Genomic DNA, 25,385 nt, shown 5'->3' on the forward strand with positions numbered 1-25,385 from the left:
TCACTTACATCCTCCGGAAACACATCCTGAAATTCACAGACAACAGGCAAATCTACACTCACCACTTTCTTATTCGCTTGCAGAGACGCAAATAAAGCGAATATCTGAGCTTCATCTTTCACAAATTCCCCCACCTGCCTAGCAGATAGAAATCTTGCCTCATCATTCTCACCAACTTCAGAAAACCGCACCGTCTTACTATAGCAGTTGATAAACACGCCATAGAATTCTAGCCAATTCATTCCCAGAATAATATCAATTTGGTGCAAGGGTAAGCACACCAAATCAACTACGAACTCTCTCTCAAAGATCGTCAAACGACAACCTCGACAGACAACAGAAGTCTTCACAGAACCATTAGCAGGAGTATCTATCACCATACTTCCGCCTAGGGATGGCATAATCACACCAATCCTGGTCGCACACTCATACGAAATAAACGAATGGGTAGCACCAGTGTCAACAATAGCAAGCAATTCAACATTATTAATCAAGCAAGTACCTTTAATCAGATTATCTTCTTTAGGAGCTTCAGCCCCACTAAGAGCAAACACCCTACCAGTAGCATGAGCTGCAGTAGCCGCCTTCTTCGGTTTCGAGCACTGCGAACTGATATGGCCTTTCTCGCCACAATTAAAACATGTCGGACCAACATCCTTACATTCCGTAACTCTATGACCAGCCTGACCGCATCGGAAACATCTCAGCACTTTCTTGGTACAGCTATCAGCACGGTGGCCTGGCTCGCCACACTTGAAACATTTACCAGCTACGGGAGATCCTCCCCCACTTGGCTTCTTCGCATCTACCACTTTCTGCTTACCTTTACCATTCGGAGATGCATAAGGACTACCACGATCCTTATTCTTCTTCTCACTAAGACTCTTGTAGTGAGCAGTCCTAGCCTTGCTATCTTCATTAAATATCCTGCACTTATTAACCAGTGTAGGAAACCTACGAATCTCCTGGTAACCAATGCCTTGTTTGATCTCGGGACGCAACCCGTTCTCAAACTTGACACACTTGGATTCCTCAGCATCAGCATTATTATAATGAGGACAATACTGTACCAGCTCCTCAAACTTCGAAGCGTAATCAGCAACAGACATGTTACCCTGCTTCAGTCCCAGAAATTCCATCTCCTTCTTACATCGCACATCAGCAGGAAAATATTTCTCCAGAAAGGCCGTCTTGAACCTTTCCCAAGTCATCTCAGCACCTGGTACTTCAATCCTCTGTCGAGTGTTATCCCACCAGTTTTCAGCCTCTTCAGATAACATATGCGTACCAAACTGCACCTTCTGTGCTTCAGTACACGTCATCACCCGGAAAATCTTCTCAATTTCCTTCAGCCAAATCTGAGCACCATCTGGGTCATAGCGCCCCTTGAATGTAGGAGGGTTATTCTTCAGAAACCTTCCCAAATTCTTAAACTCGTCGACCGGCGGATTCTGCTGCGCCTGCATAGCCTGCGCCATAGCAGCCAAAGCCTCAGCAATCGCACGGTCATTTTCTCCAGCCATACTCTGCACGACACAACTACAACCGTTAAATATCGACAGTGTCATTTACACTAATCGACCAACAGGGAAAACATCACATTATGACTCGACTGGACTGACCATGCTCTGATACCACTAATGTAACACCCTTCTACCCAAACGACATATTTAAATAGATTATCAGAGTACAACATGTAGAAGAGTTTACATTTCTTACAACATAACAATTATCGCATCACAACATAAAACATATTATTTATTTTATTAAAACTTCGCAGCGGACAACAACATTAATATTATCATTCATCATATAACAATTCATAATAATGGTTCAACATTATCTCAACAAAACATCTCAACATGTTAGTCATCATAAACAACGTAAATAATAATCAATTATCTATCGAATCCCATAACCCCGGTGTCACATGACCAGAGCATTTGACTCGACTCTGTAGAATAACTCTACACTTATTCTTCAAACCTCAACAATAGCTACTCCTCTTTATCTGCACATTGCTCATCATAGATGAACATAAACACATGCAGAAGGGGTGAGAATTACATTATTAAATAATAATATAACGACAGAAATATAAACATAAATATATTTCACATATGCCAACACATCTCATCATAATCCTCATAATCAACATATTCATGAACATCAACAAAACAACATATCAAATGCAATGCACACACCCATGCATGACTCAACACGACTCGGTATACCCATTTTGTGACCAACTACAGGATCACCACTCCCAGATTCATCACCATAGAATCCGAGTTCCCCGCAAGGAACCAAGCCTCTCAACAAGCCCGGAGTCAACAACATCATTGGAACTCAGTCCGTTCATCACTAGGCATCGGCCTTTCATGAATGCATGCACACCAAGCATGCATCATAATCAACATAGCAACAACAGCATCATATAGTCATGTTATCATCATCATTAACACATCCTATCACCAAAAGCATATCACATCATGCCACATAATCAAACACAGTATTATCACACTCTACTAATATCTATACCACTCAAAGCAACGGGAAATGATCCCTCATATACCATGCATCAGCTAAGTTACCTCGCTCAGCCTAAACAACCAAAACTGCACAAGAACAGCCCCGGAAAGACCACAGTCTGCCCATACGCGTATTGCCTATGCTCATACGCGTATTACCCACGCCTGACCAAATCCATACGCGTATTGCCCATGTCCATACGCGTATGCTACGCGTATCACATTCCCATACGCGTACCAACAGAGACCAAAACACGTTCAAAACATCATCTTCCTCATCCATACGCGTATTGCCTAGCGCCATACGCGTACCAGCAATCTCATACGCGTATTGCCTAGTGCCATACGCGTATGACCAGAAACCAGATTTCCAGATCTGCAATGGCTTTTTCTGCTACGAGATCTATCCAAATTCATCCTTCCACAGTCTAAATTTCACACAAAATCACTCATATCATCTAATACAAACAGTTCCCTATTCGATTTCACAAATCCTAACATCATTGCATATAATTTCTACGAATTCCTTCGATTAAAATCCCAATTTCGTTCATCCAATATTTCACCATTTTCAGCATATTATTGTTTAATAAGGTTCAGACCCCTTACCTCTTTGGATTGAAGGAAGCTCTGAGCAATCTTTGGCCTTTTCCTCTTCCTTCTCTTTCTCTTCAGCGTTTCTCCCCCCTTTCTCTGACTCTGAGGCAAAACACGTGAAACAACCTGAGTCCTCACTTTGGCCTCTTTTATCCAATTTCCACTTTTACCCTTCCACTCTTCATATTCCATTTATTTTATTTATTTAATTATTATTAAATAAATAACATCTATAATAATAATAAAATAATCCAATAATTCAACTTTATTTAATTAAATTAATAAAATAATATTAACTCAATTAAATAATTCTCTTATTTTAATCGGGGTGTTACAGGTACTGCTACTCCCCCTTGGTTTTGTGGGATCTGGTTAATGGTGAGGTCTTCTTCAAAAGTGGCCTCTTGATTTTCTCTTACCCAATCTCTAGGAGGAGGTCGCTGGTGTTGAGGTACACCAAGGAACTCAGACATTCGAGCCACATGTGCTGTCATCTGTTGATTCGACTGAGTTGTATTTTGAATCAGATGATTCAGCACAGTGGTCAAAGTCTGAGTCAACATTTGAACCATTTCATGATTGCTTTCATCCATCTATTGCCTTCATGCTGCTGCAGAGTTATTGGTAAGAGTAGGTAGTTATGTTGGGTGTCTCAAACCTGAAGATTGGTTTGTTCGACCCATGTTAACCCCATACCATTGTACTGGAGAATTTATGTTAACCACCGATTCTGAAAAAGTAGAACCAGCATTCTCTAAATTGCCCATCACTGAAGTTGGCATTCCATACAATTGTTCTCAACTACCAAATGGTATTGAGAAACCAGGGGGTACCAACGACCTATTTGGAATATCTCTATTTGGTGGGGGAGTATGAAGAGGTCCCCTAGGCCCAATGTAGGTTAAAATTGGTTCAGTATGGGAAATCAAATGCGTAGGCATCGAACTCACCATAGACAGAATTACTTCGGACACATGCGTTGTGGCCGTGTTTGCCCCTATCGAAGAAGAATGGGGCGTTATGTTACTGATTGATAGGTTTTGAGAGTTTTGAGTATCTGGTGCATTCACATTCGCCATCCTCGTATGGGATTCTCTCATTGTTTGTTGTTCGTTATTCGTTGTTTATGGCTATTTTACCACTTCTTAATAACATACAACGAATCTTCCCCCCCCCCCCCCCCCCCCCCCCAAAAAAAAAAAAAAAACTTAACAACTAGAACTACACACAATACGTAACGTTAGCACTAGTCTCACTGGGCGTGCCAATTTGTTTACCTTGAAAATCGGTAAACAACCGCTGATCTTCCAAATTTCTAAATTTGGTTACTTACAGGATCGATCAGATTGATCATAGGACATGTGCTAACTGTTTTGAAAATGAATTTTGGTAGTAACGAATGCTCCAATAATGAGCGTAAAATTAGAGTTTGAAAATTAATAAAAAGGGTGATATGAACGAGAGAAATTGTAAAGGACTTGTAAATGACGAAGTAAATGTTGAAAGTAAGGAAATCTTAAGACTGTAAAGTGAATATTGAAAGTAAGGAAATCTTAAGACTTTAAAGTAAATGTTGAAAGCAAGGAAAAAGCAAAGAAATCTTAAAACTGTAAATGACAAAGAAAAAGAGGGTGTTTGGAATGAAGAAGTAAAAAAGTATATTTCTGGAAAAAAGTAAAGAGAAATTTATATTGCTTTGAAGTAACTAACAATGGTGTAAACAAACATACATTATGTGATTTACGATTCTTCTTCACACGAGTACTTGGTAAATTTACAGGTTTTTGTACATACTTTGACACACACTTTTCTAACACTAAGACCCTATATTTATACTGGATCGAGATAACCGTTTCTGATGGTTCTTCAATCACGTTGAGACACATGGCGCCTTGCATGTGCGCATTTATCCACTATGCTCCACATGTGCTCTCAACGGTTTCTGATGAGGGCGAAGTTCCCTCCCTTATTTGAATTTTGAATCGTTGATTGAAAACCATTTTCAACCGTCTTTAGGTGACCTTTTATGGAATCTCAATTGTATGCTGATCGTTATTAACTTTGTCCAGTCGAATCACCTCCAACTGGTCGAATACCACTTCCTGGTCGAAAAGCAGTTGTACATATGATTTCCAATTTTTGGTAATTCTTAATGGGCGTCGAAAATATGAGCTAACATGGTTTCCATCAAACCTTGAGGTTATTGTAATTTCAATTCGATTTCAATTACTTTCAATATTATTTTGTATTTCTTGCATGCTTAATTCAAGTTTTGTAAAATATGTTGATTTAATTCGATAGATGCATGTTCCTAAGTTTAATTGCGCTTAACATAGCTTTTTCATTAATTCTCCCAATCTATAACCGTTTGCTTAATTAGGAAAAAATAGCTAAATCATATAATATCAATTACGCTTGTTTAATCTATATTGTAATCAAATAGGGATCAAATCCTCTTAGGGAATTGGAGTTATAATAACCAGTGATAGGTCAGAACCCGAATCAATAGATTAAATCGTTAATCTTATTGGTAATCAAGCTCTTTTAATCATAATCTCAATCAAAAACCTAAAACCCCTCATTGTTCCAATCAGTTGGTTAATTTAAGTCAAGAGTCCTTCCGTTACGACTCGAGTGTTGCTTCCATATACCACCCTTATAAGCTTGATTTTAATCCGTATGCGACAAAAAATCAAGTGGCAATGCAAAAGTCCAAACAATTAGATAAAACACTGGAAGTAGAAAAAAATACCCATGGATAACATAGAGTAAAAATGCAGGAGAAAAGGCAGGAAAAAGAAGGAAACTGAAAAGTTCTAAAATAAATCCAAAAGGAAGTTTGCAAAGAGAGGGAAAAACGTTACCAAATCATGAAGTGACGTCAGACTAGTGGTCCGACGACCTATACGCCTCCTCGAGACACTTAGTACACTCAATCACACTTGAATGGTCTAGACATAGACACCACCCCATATACCGATCACCTAAAGACATGTGTAAGGTGGCTAATGAAACATTTCAATGATTGGACAAACATTTAATTAAAATATTCTCAGAACCTCTTCATTTCCCAATACGAGAATGAATGCATAACTTTGTTCGGCCCGGTTCGAAGACTTCTTACGCCTCACAACATAGCAAACTTGTGGGTAACTGTTGTGGGCCGATCTAAGGCCCAATAAGAAAATTGATAAGGCTAAATTATTCCACCTTATAAATACCTCATCCTTCGTGCCAAAACAAGCATGCAACTCATTTTTCCATATTCATTTCACTTTGAGTTTTCTCTTAAATAACTTGAGTATTAGAGTGCTAACTTTGTATGTTAGCTCCATCCACCGTATCAAAATCAAAGCTGCATTATAACAGAAAACTTGGATCAACTTATCAGATCATCATCTTGTTCTCGCCCAGAATAGTAACATAGTATATTCATTACCTATATTGTTCCAATGATCAAACTCACCACTTCTCATATCCTCAAACCATTGTATGCTTTCTTTTCCTCAATCTCATCTTTTTTCTCTCCCTAACATCTAGTTATCACGCTAAACACAATAATCATGTCGGAAAATCCATACTGGTGTTCATGAGATTTTTAGTCTATCAGAATAACTAACTGCAAGTGTACAGTCTATCGTGTAGTTTTAAAAGATATCGATCCCATAAAGACCAATAGTCAAATCTATCGTTTCTAATTGTTACAATGTTTATCTAAGGCGAATGAATTAAGAGTGGGATAAGAAAATAATAAACTTAAATAAATTCGATCAAGTAATACTAGAACGTGGTCGCATCAATCAACAATACTCTTGATTATTTCTAATAGGATTACTGTACGGGACAATATTTTCTACCTTGAAGAGAATTCAATTAAACAGGAACTGTCGCTTTCGCGTATTTAGAACCAGATTTTACTCTTTAATTTATATCGTCCATTGTCACATATGACCGGTGCTAATTGCGTCAAAGTAGTAAATCATATTTTAAGAAATTAGATTCTTTACTTAGATGAAAAGTGACATTGATTGGTAAGTTTAAATAAAAAGGGTCCCTAGCTTCCGCTCAGGTGACCGGGTCCTAACCCTATAGGCGCGTGTGTTCGCAAATAGTTTTAAAACCTTCCTCTAGAAATAAACCTCCTAAGTAATTAATAAAGTGCTTTCACGGTATTTACAACCAAAAATAACCAATTCAAATCTTTAGTGTCAGACGACTTTTGATCTTACTTGACGTTATCACTGTCCTACGTTCGTAGTAACAGATTAGATTAAGTTTGGAGAAATTGCGTTAAAACTAAAACAACCCAAAATTGTAATCCTAAAGAAATAACGGAAAAAGTACCGTCAAATGGCGGTCCTCATATTCTAGTACGAATAAATTAGCTAGACATGATTACAGTAAGTAAAATGACATTTGGTTTAGATTTAGAATTAAAGGCTGTTTTAAATAAAGCGGTTTAAAGGCAAGGGCGAGGAAATAAAATGCGACAAATAAAGTGTGGGAAAATAAAACAAAGATAGATAAAGCAATTAAAGCGTAAATAAAGATGAATAAAATAAGAACCTGCTCCAATCGGAGACTTGATTCTGATAAAATGCGGGTAAACGGAAATAAACTTCGACGGAATGTAAATGCGGGAAGATAAATAACTTCAAAATAAAAGTGATCCAAGCTTGATACACAAACAAAATGTAATAACCCTTTGATGTAAAGGATTAAAGCTCGAATGATACTGAATTTATGACTTATGTTGGTACTAAGCTTGGATGCCTAAAAAAGAAGAGTAAAACGACTACTTATAATGATCCTAAGCCCTAAAATGTCAAGTGAAACCTTCTTGATTTGTGGGAGAAAAAATAGGAAAATATGGGAGGAGTGGAAGACCAAGCAGTGCCTTTTTCCAACAGCTGCGCAAAAACAAAGGATGGCGAAAGCCATCCCTGCATGGCGAACGCCATCTTCGTAACGTGGGCGTGACCAAGTCTTCCGACCGTTGAAACGTGGGACATGTCATTCTCCTGGTGGCTACCTCTATGGCGAACGCCATGTGGGTAACCTTGAGTGCAAATTTCCATTTTTTCATTATTTTGCATCCGAATTACTTCTTTTCTTGCATATGGTCCAAATATGATTAAATACCTGAAATATAGATAAAGTACCCACATAATACTGGAAATGGAGATAAAATGATAACAAAACATGTACACAAACAAGTCAAAATATTGGTGTAATTTGGTGTTATCAGCTGGCAACCAAAATCTCAACGAAACTCAAGTGCACTTGAGCATCCTAGATGGCAGAGCCACGCCATACCCTAGGGGTTCAGGGCCACATGTAGAAATAATCACATAAAACGATTCAACGACCATACTTACATTTAATGCGATTGTTTCCAAGGTCACTTGCTCTCACTCACCAAACCTTTTCCACTTTACCGACTAAGAGTCCGCCAGGAGTATTACGATAGAGGATGAAACTGACCCGCTAATCTAAAGTATCAATATTGCGACGCATAGACAAACCTTGAAGGTAACTTTTTTAAAGTCGACCTTAAACCTAAATATGAAAAGGCCTAATCACAAGAAGGCCCATTCTAAAGGCATGTTGAGTTACTGAAGGTCGGACACTCTCCCAGTCAAAATGCCAATACTCAATCTTCGTCCTCAAATGAATGCTCACCGTCAAATTTAATCGAATTACTATTCACATTCTATGACCGGTGACTTAGGGTGGTTTAACTGTCTTCCACATATAAAGTTCTTCACGTGTTAAGACACAAATATTTTACTCATTCTCACACTCACTATTTTTCATTCATTACTCATTCCACTGCTTTGAGTTCTATCACACACTATCAATTATTTCTGATTCTTAAACCATAACAAAAACTATACTGAAGTGATTTGGACATCTAAGTATAATAGTGAATTATGTAATAAGGAGAACAACAATGCTATTCCTACACCACTTCCTACACCAAATACTTACACCGTATACACTGTTCACCGTATTTATACGGTGAACAGTGTATTTTAAAAATAAAATAATATTTTTATGAACAGTGTTTTGAACAGTACATGAACAGTGCCTGAACAGTACGCGTGAACAGTACATGAACAGTACGCGTGAACAGTGTCTATGAACAATGATTTAAAATATTGAAAAAAGTTGGTTAATTAAATGTAAAAAATTGGTTAATGAAGTGACGAAGTTGGTTAATGACCATCCAGACATTAAATAATTTTGAATAGCCATCAAAATTGGTTAATACAAGTTATAAAGTTGGTTAAAAAAATTATGAAATTGGTTAATGAACGTCCAGACATTAAATAATTTTGAATAGCCATCAAAATTGGTTAATACAAGTTATAAAGTTGGTTAAAAAAATTATGAAATTGATTAATAAATATTTACATAATAAAAAATAATATTAAAAAATAATATTTTTTTTATAAATATTTTTACATATTAAAACAATTATGAAATTGGTTAATAAATATTTACATAATAAATATTTTTTATCAAAATTGATTGATATGAGGAGAGAGAAATTAATAATAAAAAATATATGGGTGTAGGTGTAGGAATATGGTGTAGAGATATCATTTCTCTAAGGAGAATTATGTAATAAGGAGAATAGGCATATGAAAAACCTAGTCAAACCACAAAGACCTTAAAAAACTAATTTTAAAAAACGTAAAAAAAATCTGGAAATAAATTAATTGGATGATTTTTAATAAAATATTACGACTAGTTTCATCAACTTAGTGGAAAAAAACTTGTTAACCATCTTCCAAAACTATCAAAAATGTGTTCAATGTTTTCCCATACCATCCCACATCTTCAACAAAAGTGCCCGGTGGCCGCTCAAAGAAAGTGAATCAAACCTGTCCTAAGCACGTTATTCTTTTACGATCCGAAAACAACAACTTTTCGCGATGGTTCGTGTCCGAGATGTGCTTTCTTATTTTTGCTATAACCGAAGAAGACTGGTTCTGTTCTAAACCCTAAACCCTATTCAAATTGAATAGAGCTTCAACAAGTAGCAACAACACAGACATAGACAATAACATAGTCTATTCACTACCATTACTGTTCCTATGACCAAACTCACCACTTCTCATTTCCTCAAATCACTTCCCACTCTCTCCTTCCTCAGACTCACCTCTTCTCTCTCCCAACCATCCAACCATCATCCCAAACCCGACAACCCTGTCGCAAAACCCACCCTCGCAACCGAACTCGCCTCATTAATCCAACACCACTCTCCTCCCGCCAAAACCACCAACCCTAAACCCGAAACCCGCATGCAACTCAAACGCTTCCTGGAGCTCCGAATCAAAAAACGGGTCAAATCACACCTCTCCCACGAAGACGGCAAGTTCCACAACTTAATCCAAAACGTCGTTTCAAATCCCCAAACCCTCAACGACGCTTACAACATCATCAAAATCAACTCCAACATCATCCCTAACCACCCCGTAACCGTTTCCGCAAAACCCGCCGCAGATAACGGAAACAGTTATTTCCTCGATGACGTGGCACATCACCTTAACGAAGGCAGCTTCGAAGCGAGTGCGAATACTATCCACCCCGTAACCGTTTCCGCAAAATCCGGCGTAGATAACAACGGAAACGGTTATTTCATCGATGACGTGGCACAACAGCTTTACGAAGGTAGCTTTGACGCGAGTGCGAATACGTATAGAATCTCCACAAGGAAGAAGAAGAAATCAGAATCGAAAGAAGATGAGGATTTGTTGACGTTGATTCTTCCGAATTTGAAGCTGAGAGTTGTTCAGGAAGCGTTGAGGATTGTTTTGGAAGTGATCTTCAAGCCGAATTTCTCGAGGATATCGCACGGTTGTCGGAGCGGTAAGGGACGTGCGGCGGCGTTGAAGTATATATGTAAAGGTGTAGTGAGGCCTGATTGGTGGTTCACTTTGCTTGTGAGTAAGAAATTTGATGGTTTATTGATGGAGAAGTTGGTTTGCGTGATGGAGGATAAGATAGAGGATTGTTGTTTGTTTGATTTGATTCGGAGTATGTTTGATGCTAGGGTTTTGAATTTTGAGTTTGGTGGGTTTCCTAAGGGAGATGGTTTGCCGCAAGAAGGGGTTTTGTCGCCGATTTTGATGAATATTTATCTTGATATGTTTGATAGTGAGTTTCATAGGTTGGCGATGAAATACGAAGGTGTACGCGGTGGAGAGGTTGTTGATGGAGATAAGCCGTCGTCTGCGTTGCGTGGTTGGTTCAGGAGTCAGTTGAATGGAAATGGTAGTGATAATGGTAATGTTGGTGTTGTTGAGAGTTCCGGTGTTAAAGTTTACTGCGTTAGGTTTATGGATGAGATTTTTTTCGCGGTTTCTGGTTCTAGGGATTGTGCGGTAAGTTTTAAGTCTGAGATTGAGAGTTATTTGAAAGAATCTTTGATGTTGGATGTTGGGGATGGAACTGATGTGCTGCCTTGTATAGGTTCTAGGGGTGTTCGGTTTTTGGGGACATTGGTAAAGAGGAATGTTGAAGAGAGTAATGCTGTGAAAGCTGTTCACAAGATGAAAGATAAAGTTGAGTTGTTTGCTTTGCAGAAGCTCGAGAGTTGGAATTACGGGACGGCGAGAATAGGGAAGAAATGGTTGGGTCATGGTTTGAAGAAAGTAAAGGAATCAGAGATCAAACATTTAGCTGATAGTACGTCTCTCCTTAGTAAGGTTTCCCGTTTCCGAAAGCCCGGGATGGAAACCGATCATTGGTATAAGCACTTGTTGAAGATATGGATGCAGGATGTTCAAGTGAAAAATGCCAAAAGTGAAGAAAATGTCTTGTCTAAGTTCGTTGGAGAGCCGGCTCTTCCGCAAGAGCTAACTGATTCCTTTTACGAGTTTATGAAACAGACAGAGAAATATATATCTGCTGAGGCAGATTCTATTCTCAAGCTTTTGCCGAATAATAACAGTTCAGAAGAAAAGGTGATTGCTAAAACCGAGATCATTGCTCCTGTCTATGCCATAAAAAAGCGTCTCGAGAGATATGGATTGACTACACCAGATGGATTCCCGCGGTCTGCTAATTTGCTAGTCATGCTCGATACAAGTGAAATTATTGACTGGTTTTCTGGGATTGCTTGCCGCTGGCTGAAATGGTACGAGAATTGCGCTAACTTTAATGAAGTAAAGCTTTTGATATCGGATCAAGTTAGGAAATCATGCATTCGTACTTTAGCAACAAAGTATCGGATACATGAAACCGAGATAGAAAAGAAGTTTGATGAAGAACTTAGCAAGCTTCCACAAACACTAGACACGGAGAAGGAGACGATGAATGAAGAACTGGGTGTTCAAGTTTTTGACAACGACGAGGCGTTACTGTATGGACTAGCGTATAGCGGTTTGTGTTTGTTGTCTCTGGCAAGAATTGTGACCGAAGCAAGACCGTGTAATTGTTTTGTAATAGGGTGTTCAGCTCCCGCACCAAGAGTCTATACTCTTCATGTAATGGAAAGACAAAAGTCTCCAAGCTGGAAAACTGGGTTTTCGACTTGCATTCATCCAAGCTTAAATAAACGGCGACTAGGGTTGTGTAAGCAACATTTGAAGGATTTGTATATTGGTCATATATCACTTCAATCCATTGACTTTGGTGCATGGAAGTGAGTATCTTCAGTTTTATAATCAGAAACTTTATCGGAATGTTTGGTTTGAACTTTGGTCATCGAGTATTACTTCATTTAGTGCATGTTGGATTTGCAGTGTTTGGCAGAATCCTAGTGAACCACTGATTTTGCAAAAACTACAATTTAGAGTTTCAATGAAATCATGGTTCCGCGGTAAAATCCAAACATGCGACGACGATTCTGTTGGAAGTGAGTTGCATTGTTGAGTGTAAGTCTCAGTCCCCAAGTCAAGCGAAACAACTACAAATTGCTCAACTGTAAATAGCCAACCAGTTAAGAGTGCCTTTGAAAATCTAAAAATCACACTATCATACCAAGAGTGCCCTACTCCGACATAGTACAAATGAAGAGGGACTATTGGGAAATTTTCAACATTTCTCCAAACATTTTGAACTATTCAATTTCTTTGTTATTGTAGTAGGTGTTATGGTCAGATTATATGATCAATGCTCTTAGCTTGGCCTCATGCAATGCCACATTGGCACCAAGTTGAATGAAGAACTGCATGATATGGTTAAAGAAGAAGGTTTAATATTTGATAGTGTTTGAGGTTGCAATCTGAGGGTTATTTAAAAATGATGACATATTCAATATATCAAGTTAAGAACATGTATCTCAATCTTTCAAGCTGATAATATGACACAATTTTAGATTCTTAACAACCAATTCATTTTTTATTGAAAGATTACCTTAACATGCATCATGCCTTCACCATTAGTGAACACATTAAATATCATTGTCAATAAGAATCTTCATATATTTGTGAAATAACTGCAGAGACATTTGAATCGTGGTTCAATCAGTTCATCTACATTATATATCAAATATAAACGTAGTAAAAGAAAAACGAAAAATGAAACTTGTTGAATTGCCCGCAATTGAACTATGGTTCAATCCAGTTCATCTCCAATTCGGTCTGGTTTTTGAAATGTTACTTTAAACTTTAGAAATCCATATGGCATACCAATATTCAAAACATGGTTTCACTGTTGAGTATTGTATATAGAATTTAGAAATGTAAGGCTTAACCTTTAGTTAAGTTGTGCTCACTTATGTATCATCTCTCTTTCCTTATCAAAATATGAACACACTTAATTTGGTAGCAAAAACATTTCCATCCATCATCAACCTTGTATACATAATCTCATATTATGAACATAAATGAACTACTTTTCCATGTTCTTAAAGCAAAAGTAATCACACAATGTGATCACTCAAGATAAAGTGTCCAGTCAAAACTCGAAGTATCTGGCTGAGTTTGAGATTCATCTTTAACTTTAGCCACTTCTGCAGGAGATTTTTCAGGTTCAACAGATGCCGAAACTTCAGCCTCGGAGCTCTCAGGTTGTTGAACAGATAATGATGCATCTGTCTCGGAGCTCTCGAGTTTTTGAACAGATAACGATGCATCCGTCTCAGAGCTCTCGAGTTTTTGAACAGATAACGATGCATCCGTCTCGGAGCTCTCGAGTTGTTGAACAGATAATGATGCATCCGTCTCGGAGCTCTCGAGTTTTTGAACAGATAACGATGCATCCGTCTCAGAGCTCTCAAGTTTTTGAACAGATAACGATGCATCCGTTTCAGAGCTTTCGGGTTGAACAGGTAATGATGGTTCCGTCTCGGTGGTAGACACGGGGGGAGCTTGAGTAATTTCTTGTGACTTGAACTCGTTGATGTAGTAACTAAGTGACGGGCCAGAGTATTCGACTGTTTTGACCTGAGGAGGAGTATTCTTACCAACTTGTAGAAGTATTGATGATGCTGCGGCGATTGAGATCAGCGCAAGACCAGCAGCAATCGCCGCTGTGTTCTGAGCTCCATCAGAAGAAGAACCAGATGTTCCTGAACTTATAGCACTTTCTGCTACATAAACTGCTGGCTGGAAAAGATCAATAAGTATAAGACAAATTGAAACTTATCTACTGGCATAAGCACTTGCGAGACCGTTTCTGAGAACTACTTGAAACACAGTAAAATTGATATCTAGATGTGAACAATGTAGATATGATCATCCAAATAAACACTAAACATTCAACAAGTGAAAGGAGCACGCGCATGCACACACAAAGACCAAGAAAATCAACAAATTATGAAACGAGCACAACTTTAACTTCTTAAGAAAGAAAAATTCGAACCTCAACTGAATATATGTTTGTCTGTCCAGCAGTGTCCTTTTCAACATAGCCAGTCCAACCCTGCTTACGACGTGGTGGATATGTACCAACTACTTTCGTCTTCTCCTCGGCTAACCATTCCATACTCACCTTCCCAACCTACATCACCATCAACAACAAAGGATTAGCTTTCTTTTCCCGAGAATTCATTCGGAAACTCCACAAGTGGTCAATATAGGTTTTTCCTTTTGTTCATCTTGACTCGTAAGACGGGGTTGTACATAAAATGGTTCAATAATTGTAAACACATTGAAACATAGATGAAAACTACTACTACTACTACAATCATTGGTTATAAATTGCGGTCCACAACCATAATCACAATCCTGATATAAAGGATTTTGACGACCGGTCCCACAACAATATCACAACCGAATTTTCAACCACATTTTCCTTCATTATATAGAGGTTTGCAGCACAAAGCTTTTCCTCAAGAGATTTAACATTGTTGCATTCTGGCACAAGATTTCGAACTCAAAACCACAGGTTAAGCAGAAAGAAGTCCATTTCATCTCATCTAAGTGTTCTTGGATCAATAAAACCCTAAAACCCTGCTAAAATCTATATGAAACAATAATAACCAAAACCAATTCAATAACCCTTCTTTAAATTGAAAAAAATAATCAAATTGATCTCTAATCAAATTATATAAATGTCCAAAACTAAAGTAAAGTATAATACCAACAAATTAGCACCATTCATTAAAAAAAAAGTTAAATAATTCCCTAATTTTCTCAGTTATCACACAATCATACAAAGTAAAACAAAAGAACTAAAAAAAGGTTTGAGAATAGAATAAACTAACTTCCTTCTCAGGGGCACATTCTTCTTGATTGCAATCAGACTCATCAGAAGAAGCTCTTACAATGAACATGCATGAACTTCTCTTGCAAATCTTTTGTTGCTTCAAGGAGAATCTCCTTGTGGAGAAAGCACATGTGTTGGCTGAAATTGTTGCTTGCAATGAACAAGCCATTATTGGTAATGAATCAGTGTGTGTGTGTGTGTTTGAAGTTTAAGGTAAAAAGAATCTTAAAAACACAGAAAAACAGAAGAAAATGGTTTTGGTTTGGTTTTTTGATGGAAAGAGAAGGTTGTGTGTTATGGATTGGTGATTGGTGGTTGAGTTTGAAGGGATATATCTACTTTCTTTGTTTTTAGACCACAAAAGTGTATATAATGAAACCGTGGACAATTCTAGTCTTGTAAAAATGACTCATTTAATTATTACCTACCCCTTAAATATAGGATATATATAATTTTTTTTTGTTAAGTTAGAAAGTTTATATTAAAAATAATCATTTTTCAAAGAGTTGAACATACTACTTTAAAAATGATAGTTTTATATTGTTCTTTTAGCATGTATTATTGATTATAGCTTTTAATATATTGTTAATTTTTTTATTCCGAGTTTTACTTATTAACTTTAAGAGTGTTAGTAATTTTTAACAATTGCGAATAGGAAATTCTTTGTAAAAAATAGTAATAATAATGAGTAGATTTTTTTAAAAAAATAGTAATAATAATGAGTAGATTTTTTAAAATAAATATAATGATATTATTTTGGACTGAACAACTCTAAGACGGTCTAATTCATATAGACTCAATCTCTTTAAGGTGCTCGTTTAATACTACAAAGACGGGCATCTATCTTGCATCGCGGCACATGAGCAGATCTTCCATTTATTTTGAGTCATTGAATCATCATTCAACAATCATGTGATTTATGTCGAATAATCCAAAGACACTTATAATGGTCTCTCTCTTGTGTGTGCGTGCACGTGCGTCCATGGTTTGCATGTGTGTGTTCCATTCTAGAACTAGAAATGAGAGGAGGAATGACGATGATGACTGATCGTAAACTTCTAATGCAGTTAAGTAGGAGACTTGCAAAATTATCACTCAAACACTAAAGTCAGTATGTGATAAAGAAGAATGAAATGAAATTGAATTTGAAACTTGTTTCATTAATTTGGTGCTTTAAAGGGAAATAATTAACTTGTTATTCGTTACCGTGAAATTCGGGGAGCCGTTGGATGCATTTGTAGTTGAGATCTTTTATGATCATTAGGATGATGATCTTTGTGTACTTAGAAAATTTCTAAAAGGAGCAGGACCACTTATGTGTGGTCGACCGAGGTTGACGTGGTCAACCCAAAATAGTTGCCCCCTAAGCCCTTGTTAATGTATAAGTAGGTGGGGGCTTGATACTTTAGCCTCAGACACCGATCATCCTTTGATCACCTTAAGACATGCGAAGGAGGAACATTTCAGTTTCTTGTAGGGAATCATCCGTTTAATGCACCATACTTCATATGTCTTTTCAGAGGTATCATCATTACAGTTCTTGGGAACCGAAACTCTTGAGTGTTTAGTGTTAGTGATTATACGTGTTAGGCGTAACCTCTTTGCATGCTAGTTTATAGTCTTTTTTTTTAGAAATATCAATGTCATTTTCTTCTGAGTCATTCTTTTCAAGTCTAACACTTACCTTATTCTTTATCGTTTCATATTCCTGGAACTGTAATGTTAGTGCAACATGGGCGAAAAATCATAGAAAAATATGTGTTTGTTTTTGCTATGGGGAGTCTTGACGATGCTTTTACGAAAGTGTTCGTCTTCTGATTGGGGAATCCTAAGTCTGTATGAGGATGAAAGAATATGTAACAAGTATGCCGCTTACGCCATTCCTTTCTATGAATGCGTTTTTCCACCATGAGTATTTGTCTCCCCTTCAGTGCCTTTGAGATAGAAGTTTTGAAACATTTGGCCATAACACCTTCTCAACTTCATCATACCTACTGGGCATATATGAAAGTATACTAGTATTGGTGTGAGTATTTGAATGGAGAGCCTTTTGTGGTTCTTTTCTTTCATTTTTTCAGATTCCACTGTAACCTAACGACCTGGACGAGGGTAAATGATTAATCTATTAGAAATCGACTATTCACGACTTTGGACCTCTCCTAGAACTTCGGTCCTTTGAGGATCGATTCTTTCTGATAACCCCGGTCAACCCTGAAACTTGTGTTATAGTTTTTGACACCAGCAACAAAGTGGAAGGCAAATGTGTCGATTCTTTCTCCAAGTATTAGATTGAAGGTCACTTTGTACTGGGAACCGTCTTTATGTATATAGTGAAAATGATCTCCCCCGATGAGGATCAGTATCAGAAGGGTCGATTAATGAAGTTTATCAATAATTTGGAATATTTAGGGTGAGGTATTGCGATGAAGGATGTTGATAAGAGACACTTGAAGCACCTTATTGACGTCCAATTGCTGATAGGACTCTGCTCTTGAAAGAGAGAAAACTAACTTTGGTAAGCTACGAAACCTCTAGGCTTTTGATATTTTTAATCTCCATATTGTAATGTATTTGCTTTCCCATAATTCTATGTAGAATACATGGATAATGAAAATAAATTTCAACTTCTAAGGCGGGGAATACAGTCGGTCAGGAATGACGTCGCTGTGGAAAACTTGTCGACTTTATCGAATATTCCAGGTCTGGCTGCCCTTCCTCTACTGAAGGGATCTAGATATTGTTCTGCCGAGGGTCATCACCCTCCTCCTTTGGATGAGGAATGAACTTACTTGACTAACCTTTATGGGTTTGTTCTGGAGGAAGAACTGGCTACTCTGGCTCGATAGACTCTGCGTACCTAGACTACTTTGACCTTCGGTGTGTCCGATCACTGGGATGTAGGAGAATTGCCATCCAAGGCGCAGCGGAATTTAAAAATTTCTCCATTTAGTGATCCTTACGAATGGGCATGATCAGTGATAGAATCGTTACCTCTTGTGGCGATTCAAACCTTTGGTGCAGATCTCTGATAATGATCAAAACCTTTGATACAGATCCACGGGGTGATCACGAACGTTGAAAGATGACAACGTCTCTACTCAGTCCACACGAACGGATTCCTTCAATCGCAGTGCTAGCTGTTATGAATGAAGGCTTTGAGTGAGAGAAAGAGGGAAACAAAATTCCAAGTCTCTACTTGAATTTCTGTCTGAGTGGATTGGAGTGACAATGCTTCTACCCAAGGGGTTCTATTTATAGAACCACTTGTGTGGGCTTCAAGCTAAAAAGCCCACTTAAGTGTATTTTGGCTCATATCTTATAATATGCCAAAATCACTTAAGTATTTGGTACCTTACCATATTTCGTCTCCCACTTAAGTGCACCGTACCTTACGGTGTTCCTTAGTTACTCTATCTCTCATCAATCCGTCCTTTGTGTGTGACCCTATAGGTTTTCGCGGCGTTGGCAATTATATTAAATCACGCATTTAACATAATAAACAGTGAGCGGTATCTAGCAACACATCACTGCTACCCAAGTCACGAAAATGTCATGTGATCTGACAAAACCTCCTGTGATAATAATTATGTGTATAATTACCCCTTTGCCCTTATGTCTATATTGAACACAAGGTATAGACCGTGTCACCCTTGTCCAGTTCAATATTGGGCCCATAGACATTCATCCTGTTACGCAGGATGGGCAAATTCTATCTAGGACACTCATGTCCCTCAACATGCTTTGTGGAGTACCCATCAACTGTCTTTATGGTTATCCAGTTTCGGACAACGTTGGATCAGCAACAAAGCACTCGACTCTACATCTAGGATCCATAGTGGTTTCAGGTCGAAGAGTGGTATACACTATTATCACCATGAGAATAACTTATGACACTTTGCATAACTTTCTATATAGTATTCTCATAGCGGGTCAATCCGGTATAAATATTACTCCTAATATTCATACCTATGTTTAAGACTTGATAACTCTTTATCCATGATCCATGAGATGTGATCATCAGTCTACAAACATAATAGTCTTAATGCTTTAATGTTATCCCACTTCACACTAAAGCTCGACTACGGATACTTTAAGAACAATGTCCTTATGTTTAATGTGTTCTCATGATTAAGTCATACTTAATACATTAAACGGACTATCTATTCCAGGGACTTTATTAATCAACCATAATAAAGAAAATGCCTTTAAATAATTCGATACAAGTACCAAAAGTATTGGCCTCTAGGGCTTACACCAACATGGGAGTCTTTTTAGTTTGACTGGAACCATGTTGAAAAGCAACAGATGTAGGATAATGTATGAAATATTAAGCTTCAGCGGGACAAGCATCTACATGAAGTAAAGAAAGCTTCTACCCCTCTTTCTGGGGTGGTGAATGTTTCTATCCTCGGGACTCTTTGGTGACCCAACACCTGGATGACTATTCGAGCTCTACCCTCGAGGCTTTGCTGACTCACCGCCCTTTGATGCTTTCTAGGGAGCATATCCAGTTGAATCATGTAGTCATATATGGGAAATCAATTATTTACGAAAGTAGATCTGTTGGGGTCTTTTGTTCTCCCTTCTTTTTTAAATTTATTTATTGCTTATCTGTGTAATGGAAGAGTTTGTAAAAATACTTCTTTATGGAATACAACGCTTTTTGTTACTTGTTTGAGGTGTTTTGTAGGATCCTAAGTGCAAAGTACCGGGTCTTTACGAACTTACGATCTCTTCTCTCGAAGTTAATTGGACGTCATTGGGGTCGTTTCCGACCAATGGTCGGTTCCCCTTCCCCATACTAGATGAAAATCCGATAAGAGGTACACGTCTGGCCAATCCACCACGACATTTGGGGAATTGATTGTTGTGGATGGACGTGCAAAATATCTCCTATAACACCTTTATCTTTAAGTGAGGAATTAATTGCTTTAGTTAGATGTGCAAAGAGTCTCTAGTATCACCCCTGAATTTAGGTGGGGAATTGATTGCTTTAGTGGGACATGCAAAGCTTATGATGTCACCCCTTAATTTAGGCGGGGAATCGATTGCTTTAGTCAGACGTGCAAAGTGTCTCCGATAACACTCTTGACTTTATCAACATATTGGGTGTCGATATCATAGATCGTACCCCGAATTTCCTGTCACTATGCATAGTCATAATTAAAAGAAAATTTCAAATCCAAAACTTCAATTTACTATTTCCAGATATGTATGTACACAAAAAGGTAAATGATAGAGTCACAAGATTTGATATGATCAAAGAATAGGAAACATAACCAGGTGAGACATCCTCCATATATTATTTCGTTATTTTTGGTCGGTTTAGCCATATTTTGGAGGGCAAATGCCTATCATGTTGAGTTTCCTAGTGAGAGAAGCGACATTGATTTCCAAGGCTATGACTTTTGTAACACCCTTCTAAATACCCCAAATTATTATAATTAAAATAACAATGTATTCATCAGAGTAATTATGCCCCGAAGGGTGTCACACAATCATTTCACAAAATCATTAAAATATTCTGTCATGCTCATTTATTTAATCAAAATAAGGTTCTTTGCATAATTCGCAGCGGAATAAAATTCAACTCAATGTACAACATGTAACACAATACATGTAAATCATCAACAACCAATATCAAATCAATTATGACATCCCCTCCCGATGTTACATCTATCAGAGCATGACCCATAAGAACTACTCTAGACTCCAAGCATTAGCTTCTACTCAACTCATTTCTCGTTACCTGAAAAATAGGTGTAAGGGTGAGTTCCTCAATCAATATAATAAGCATTATAGAACAACATGTAATGCTAAGTAATTAACACATTAATTCACCCTAACCAGACTACACACTCAGCAACGGCAGTATCCGTTCAAACATCATATTCAACAATAACATATAGCATATATATAATCTCAACCATACTCAACATCAACAACACAACACACAACACACATATAATACTGGAATACATCCATTCATATTATATGCCATACATTTATTATGCAATGAGACTCTATGCATGCGGTACCGACTATTTGTGAACATATAGTTCAACCTCACCGTCCAAATCCAGGCACGGCTACCAAGCTCACTAGTCCCACTCATTTGAGACATAGTGACTCACTCACTAATTCCTCACCATGGGAATTAGCTACCACCCCAAATGGGCCATGAAATGCACGCTAATCACCTAGCATGCAAACAATCAACAACAGTCCAATAACGACTAACTCACTAATTCCTCACCATGGGAATTAGCTACCACCCCAAACGGGCCACATTGTGCAAGCTAGACACCTAGCAAATGCAACATCAACAACAATTTAAGAATAGACACATGCTCACACTCTAAGCCACAAACCAGTCTATTCACAAATGCATACACAACTGATACAATCACAGCATCATGCTTAGCATCACACATCATTAACACATTTTATCACAACGGCATATCATCATACATCATCAATACATGTATCAACACATCATCAACACATGTATGAAACACTTCCTCAACACATGTATGAAACACCTCAGCAACACATGTATAAACACTTCTTCTGCCTTGCTCGCTAGGCGAGGCAGTGGCGAAGCTCTGGTTCGCTAGGCGAGCTCAAGGCGAACAGCTCCAGGAAATTGGTAAATTAATTCGCTAGGCGAGCTCAAGGCGAAGGTAATAGCGAACTCATTCTGTTTTGGTGAAAAACACAGCTAGCACTCACTCGCTAGGCGAAGCGCCAGCGAGTCCACAGCGAACATTACAGTAGCAAAACCTCTCAATCTCGCTGGGGCGAGTTTGAGGCGCGTTCCTTCGCTAGGCGAAGGTTATGTTCGCTAGGCGAACATGACAGTTCACCAGACGCGTTTTCTTTGGGCAGGGATCTCATGTGCCCATCCCAGACCCTTCCCACTCAAACTTACTCGTCACCATTCATCACCAATTTATCGGTTTGATTACACACACAATTATCAATTTGATTACGGTTTTCACTCAACCTATTCATCACAAATTTTCAGCATTCCAAATCCCAATTAGGGTCGATTCAACGGTTTCTCACTACCCATTACATATTACCCCAAAATACCCATCAATCGACGATAAACCCCCCTTACCTTAACAATCCGGCAGAATCTTTGGGCTTCAAGCTTTCGTTCTCCAACCTTTGCTCTTCAGTTCCTCTTCTCTGCCCTTTTTCCCTTTTCTCTCACGATGCTTCTCTGTTCTGTTTTCACGTGAAATGCTTTTCCAAATGAGAACTTTTCCTTATTCCAACACATATATATATTTTCCAAATAATAATAATTATTCCAAGATAATAATAATAAAATTTCTAATTATTCAATTAAATTAATAATTACATTATTAACTCAATTTAAATAATTATTTTATTATTATCGGGGTGTTACAACTCTCCCCCACTAAAAGAGTTTTCGTCCTCGAAAACATACCTCAAGCGAACAACTCTGGGTAAGATTCCTTCATCTTACTCTCCAGTTCCCAAGTCACGTTGCCACCTGCTGGTCCTCCCCAAGCTACCTTCACCAAGGCAATCTCTTTACCCCGCAACTGCTTCAACTCTCGATCCTCTATCTTCATAGGTGATGTTTCAACAGTCAGGTTATCTCTCACCTGTACATCATCTACTTGGACTATATGCGACGGATCATGAATGTACCTCCTCAACTGAGACACATGAAAAACCTCATGCAAATTCGCAAGCGACGGCGGTAAAGCGATACGATAGGCTACCTCTCCTATCCTCTCCAAAATCTGATAAGGACCAATGAATCGAGGTGTCAACTTCTTCGACTTCAAGGCTCGACCAACACCAGTTATCGGAGTAACACGAAGAAACACATGATCTCCCTCTTGGAACTCAAGTGACTTCCTCCTCTTATCATGATAACTCTTCTGACGACTCTGAGCAATCCTCATCTTATCCTGAATCATCTTAATCTTTTCCGTAGTTTGTTGAACAATCTCCGGTCCAACCACAGCACTCTCACCGGACTCATACCAACATAAAGGTGTCCGACATCTCCTACCATACAAAGCTTCAAACGGTGCCATACCAATGCTCGAATGAAAACTATTGTTGTAGGTAAACTCAATCAAAGGCAAATAACAATCCCAAGCACCTCCTTTTTCCAAAACGCAAGCTCTCAACAAATCCTCTAGTGACTGAATCGTCCTCTCAGTCTGACCATCAGTCTGCGGATGATATGCAGAACTCAATCTCAACTTAGTTCCTAAAGCCCTCTGCAAACCTTCCCAAAACTTCGATGTAAATCTAGGATCTCTGTCCGAAACAATACTCGACGGAATACCATGCAAGCTTACAATCTTCTCAATATACAACTCGGCTAATCTTTCTAACGGATAATCCATTCTGATCGGAATGAAATGAGCCGACTTCGTCAATCTATCCACAATCACCCAAATAGCCTCAAGATTCTTACTTGTCTTCGGCAAACCAGAAACAAAATCCATACTAATACTGTCCCACTTCCACTCTGGAATAGACAACGGTTGCATTAGCCCAGACGGCTTCTGATGCTCAATCTTCGACTTCTGACAAGTTAAACAGGAATACACAAAACTTGCAATTTCTCTCTTCATTCCCGGCCACCAAAATAATCTTTTCAAATCATGATACATCTTCGTAGCTCCAGGATGAATACTCAAACCACTACGATGTCCTTCTTCCAGAATACTCTTCTTAAGTTCTATAACATCCGGAATACACACTCGATTACCAAATCTCAAAACACCATTCTCGTCAACTCCGAATTCACCACCTTGACCTTGATTTACTAAAGTCAACTTATCAACCAAAAGCATATCAGATTTCTGACCCTCTCTGATCTCATCCAAAATACCACTTGTTAACTTCAACATTCCCAATTTAACACTATTGTGAGTACTCTCACACACCAAACTCAAATCTCTAAACTGCTCAATTAAATCCAATTCCCTAACCATTAACATAGACATATGTAATGATTTCCGACTCAACGCATCAGCCACTACGTTTGCTTTACCCGGATGGTAATTCAAACCAAAGTCATAATCCTTCAGAAATTCTAACCATCTCCTCTGTCTCATATTCAGCTCTTTCTGATCAAACAAATACTTTAAACTTTTATGGTCACTGAAAACTTCAAATCTTGACCCATACAAGTAATGCCTCCATAACTTCAGAACAAATACCACAGCTGCCAACTCTAAATCATGCGTCGGATAGTTCCTCTCATGAACCCTCAGCTGTCTCGAAGCATAAGCTATAACCTGCTTATTCTGCATCAACACACCACCTAAACCCAACAATGAAGCATCACAATAAACCTCAAATAATTCCGACGAACTCGGTAATATCAAAATAGGAGCAGTAGTCAACCTCCTCTTTAACTCTTGGAAACCTTCTTCACATTTTGAGTCCCAAACAAATGCTTGCCCCTTTCTAGTCAACATCGTCAACGGTAACGCCAACTTAGAAAATCCCTCAATGAACTTCCTATAGTAACCAGCCAAACCAAGGAAACTTCGAATCTCAGCAACCGACTTAGGAGCTTCCCACTTAGAT

The 25,385-nt window shown here is 38.2% G+C and overlaps 2 protein-coding genes across 2 annotated transcripts; one reads left to right on the top strand and one right to left on the bottom strand.

Annotated features, from left to right (window-relative positions):
• The first annotated feature begins 9,894 nt into the window (after nt 1–9,894).
• On the top strand, nt 9,895–13,341 carry LOC127085877 (nuclear intron maturase 4, mitochondrial). Its single transcript, XM_051026432.1, has one exon. The coding sequence runs from the start codon at nt 10,232–10,234 to the stop codon at nt 12,785–12,787; it is 2,556 nt and encodes an 851-aa protein (XP_050882389.1). The 5' UTR covers nt 9,895–10,231; the 3' UTR covers nt 12,788–13,341.
• Nucleotides 13,342–13,776: 435 nt separating this feature from the next.
• LOC127085879 (protein MAINTENANCE OF PSII UNDER HIGH LIGHT 1) lies at nt 13,777–16,136 on the bottom strand. Its single transcript, XM_051026433.1, has 3 exons — nt 15,790–16,136; nt 14,946–15,083; nt 13,777–14,689 (listed from the first exon to the last, which is right to left on the bottom strand). The coding sequence occupies exons 1-3, from the start codon at nt 15,958–15,960 to the stop codon at nt 14,018–14,020; spliced, it is 981 nt and encodes a 326-aa protein (XP_050882390.1). The 5' UTR covers nt 15,961–16,136; the 3' UTR covers nt 13,777–14,017.
• Between the last annotated feature and the right edge of the window lie 9,249 nt (nt 16,137–25,385).

Source organism: Lathyrus oleraceus, chromosome 5 (genome assembly GCF_024323335.1).
Source record: "Lathyrus oleraceus cultivar Zhongwan6 chromosome 5, CAAS_Psat_ZW6_1.0, whole genome shotgun sequence".
Classification (NCBI taxonomy): domain Eukaryota; kingdom Viridiplantae; phylum Streptophyta; class Magnoliopsida; order Fabales; family Fabaceae; genus Lathyrus; species Lathyrus oleraceus.

Coding starts and splice junctions, on each gene's coding strand:
- LOC127085877 (XM_051026432.1), top strand. CDS start 10,232: ATGACCAAACTCACCACTTCTCATTTCCTCAAATCACTTCCCACTCTC.
- LOC127085879 (XM_051026433.1), bottom strand. CDS start 15,960: ATGGCTTGTTCATTGCAAGCAACAATTTCAGCCAACACATGTGCTTTC. Junction 15,084..15,789: donor AATGTGCCCCTGAGAAGGAA/GTTAGTTTATTC, acceptor ATGGTGATGTAG/GTTGGGAAGGTGAGTATGGA. Junction 14,690..14,945: donor CAAACATATATTCAGTTGAG/GTTCGAATTTTT, acceptor GATCTTTTCCAG/CCAGCAGTTTATGTAGCAGA.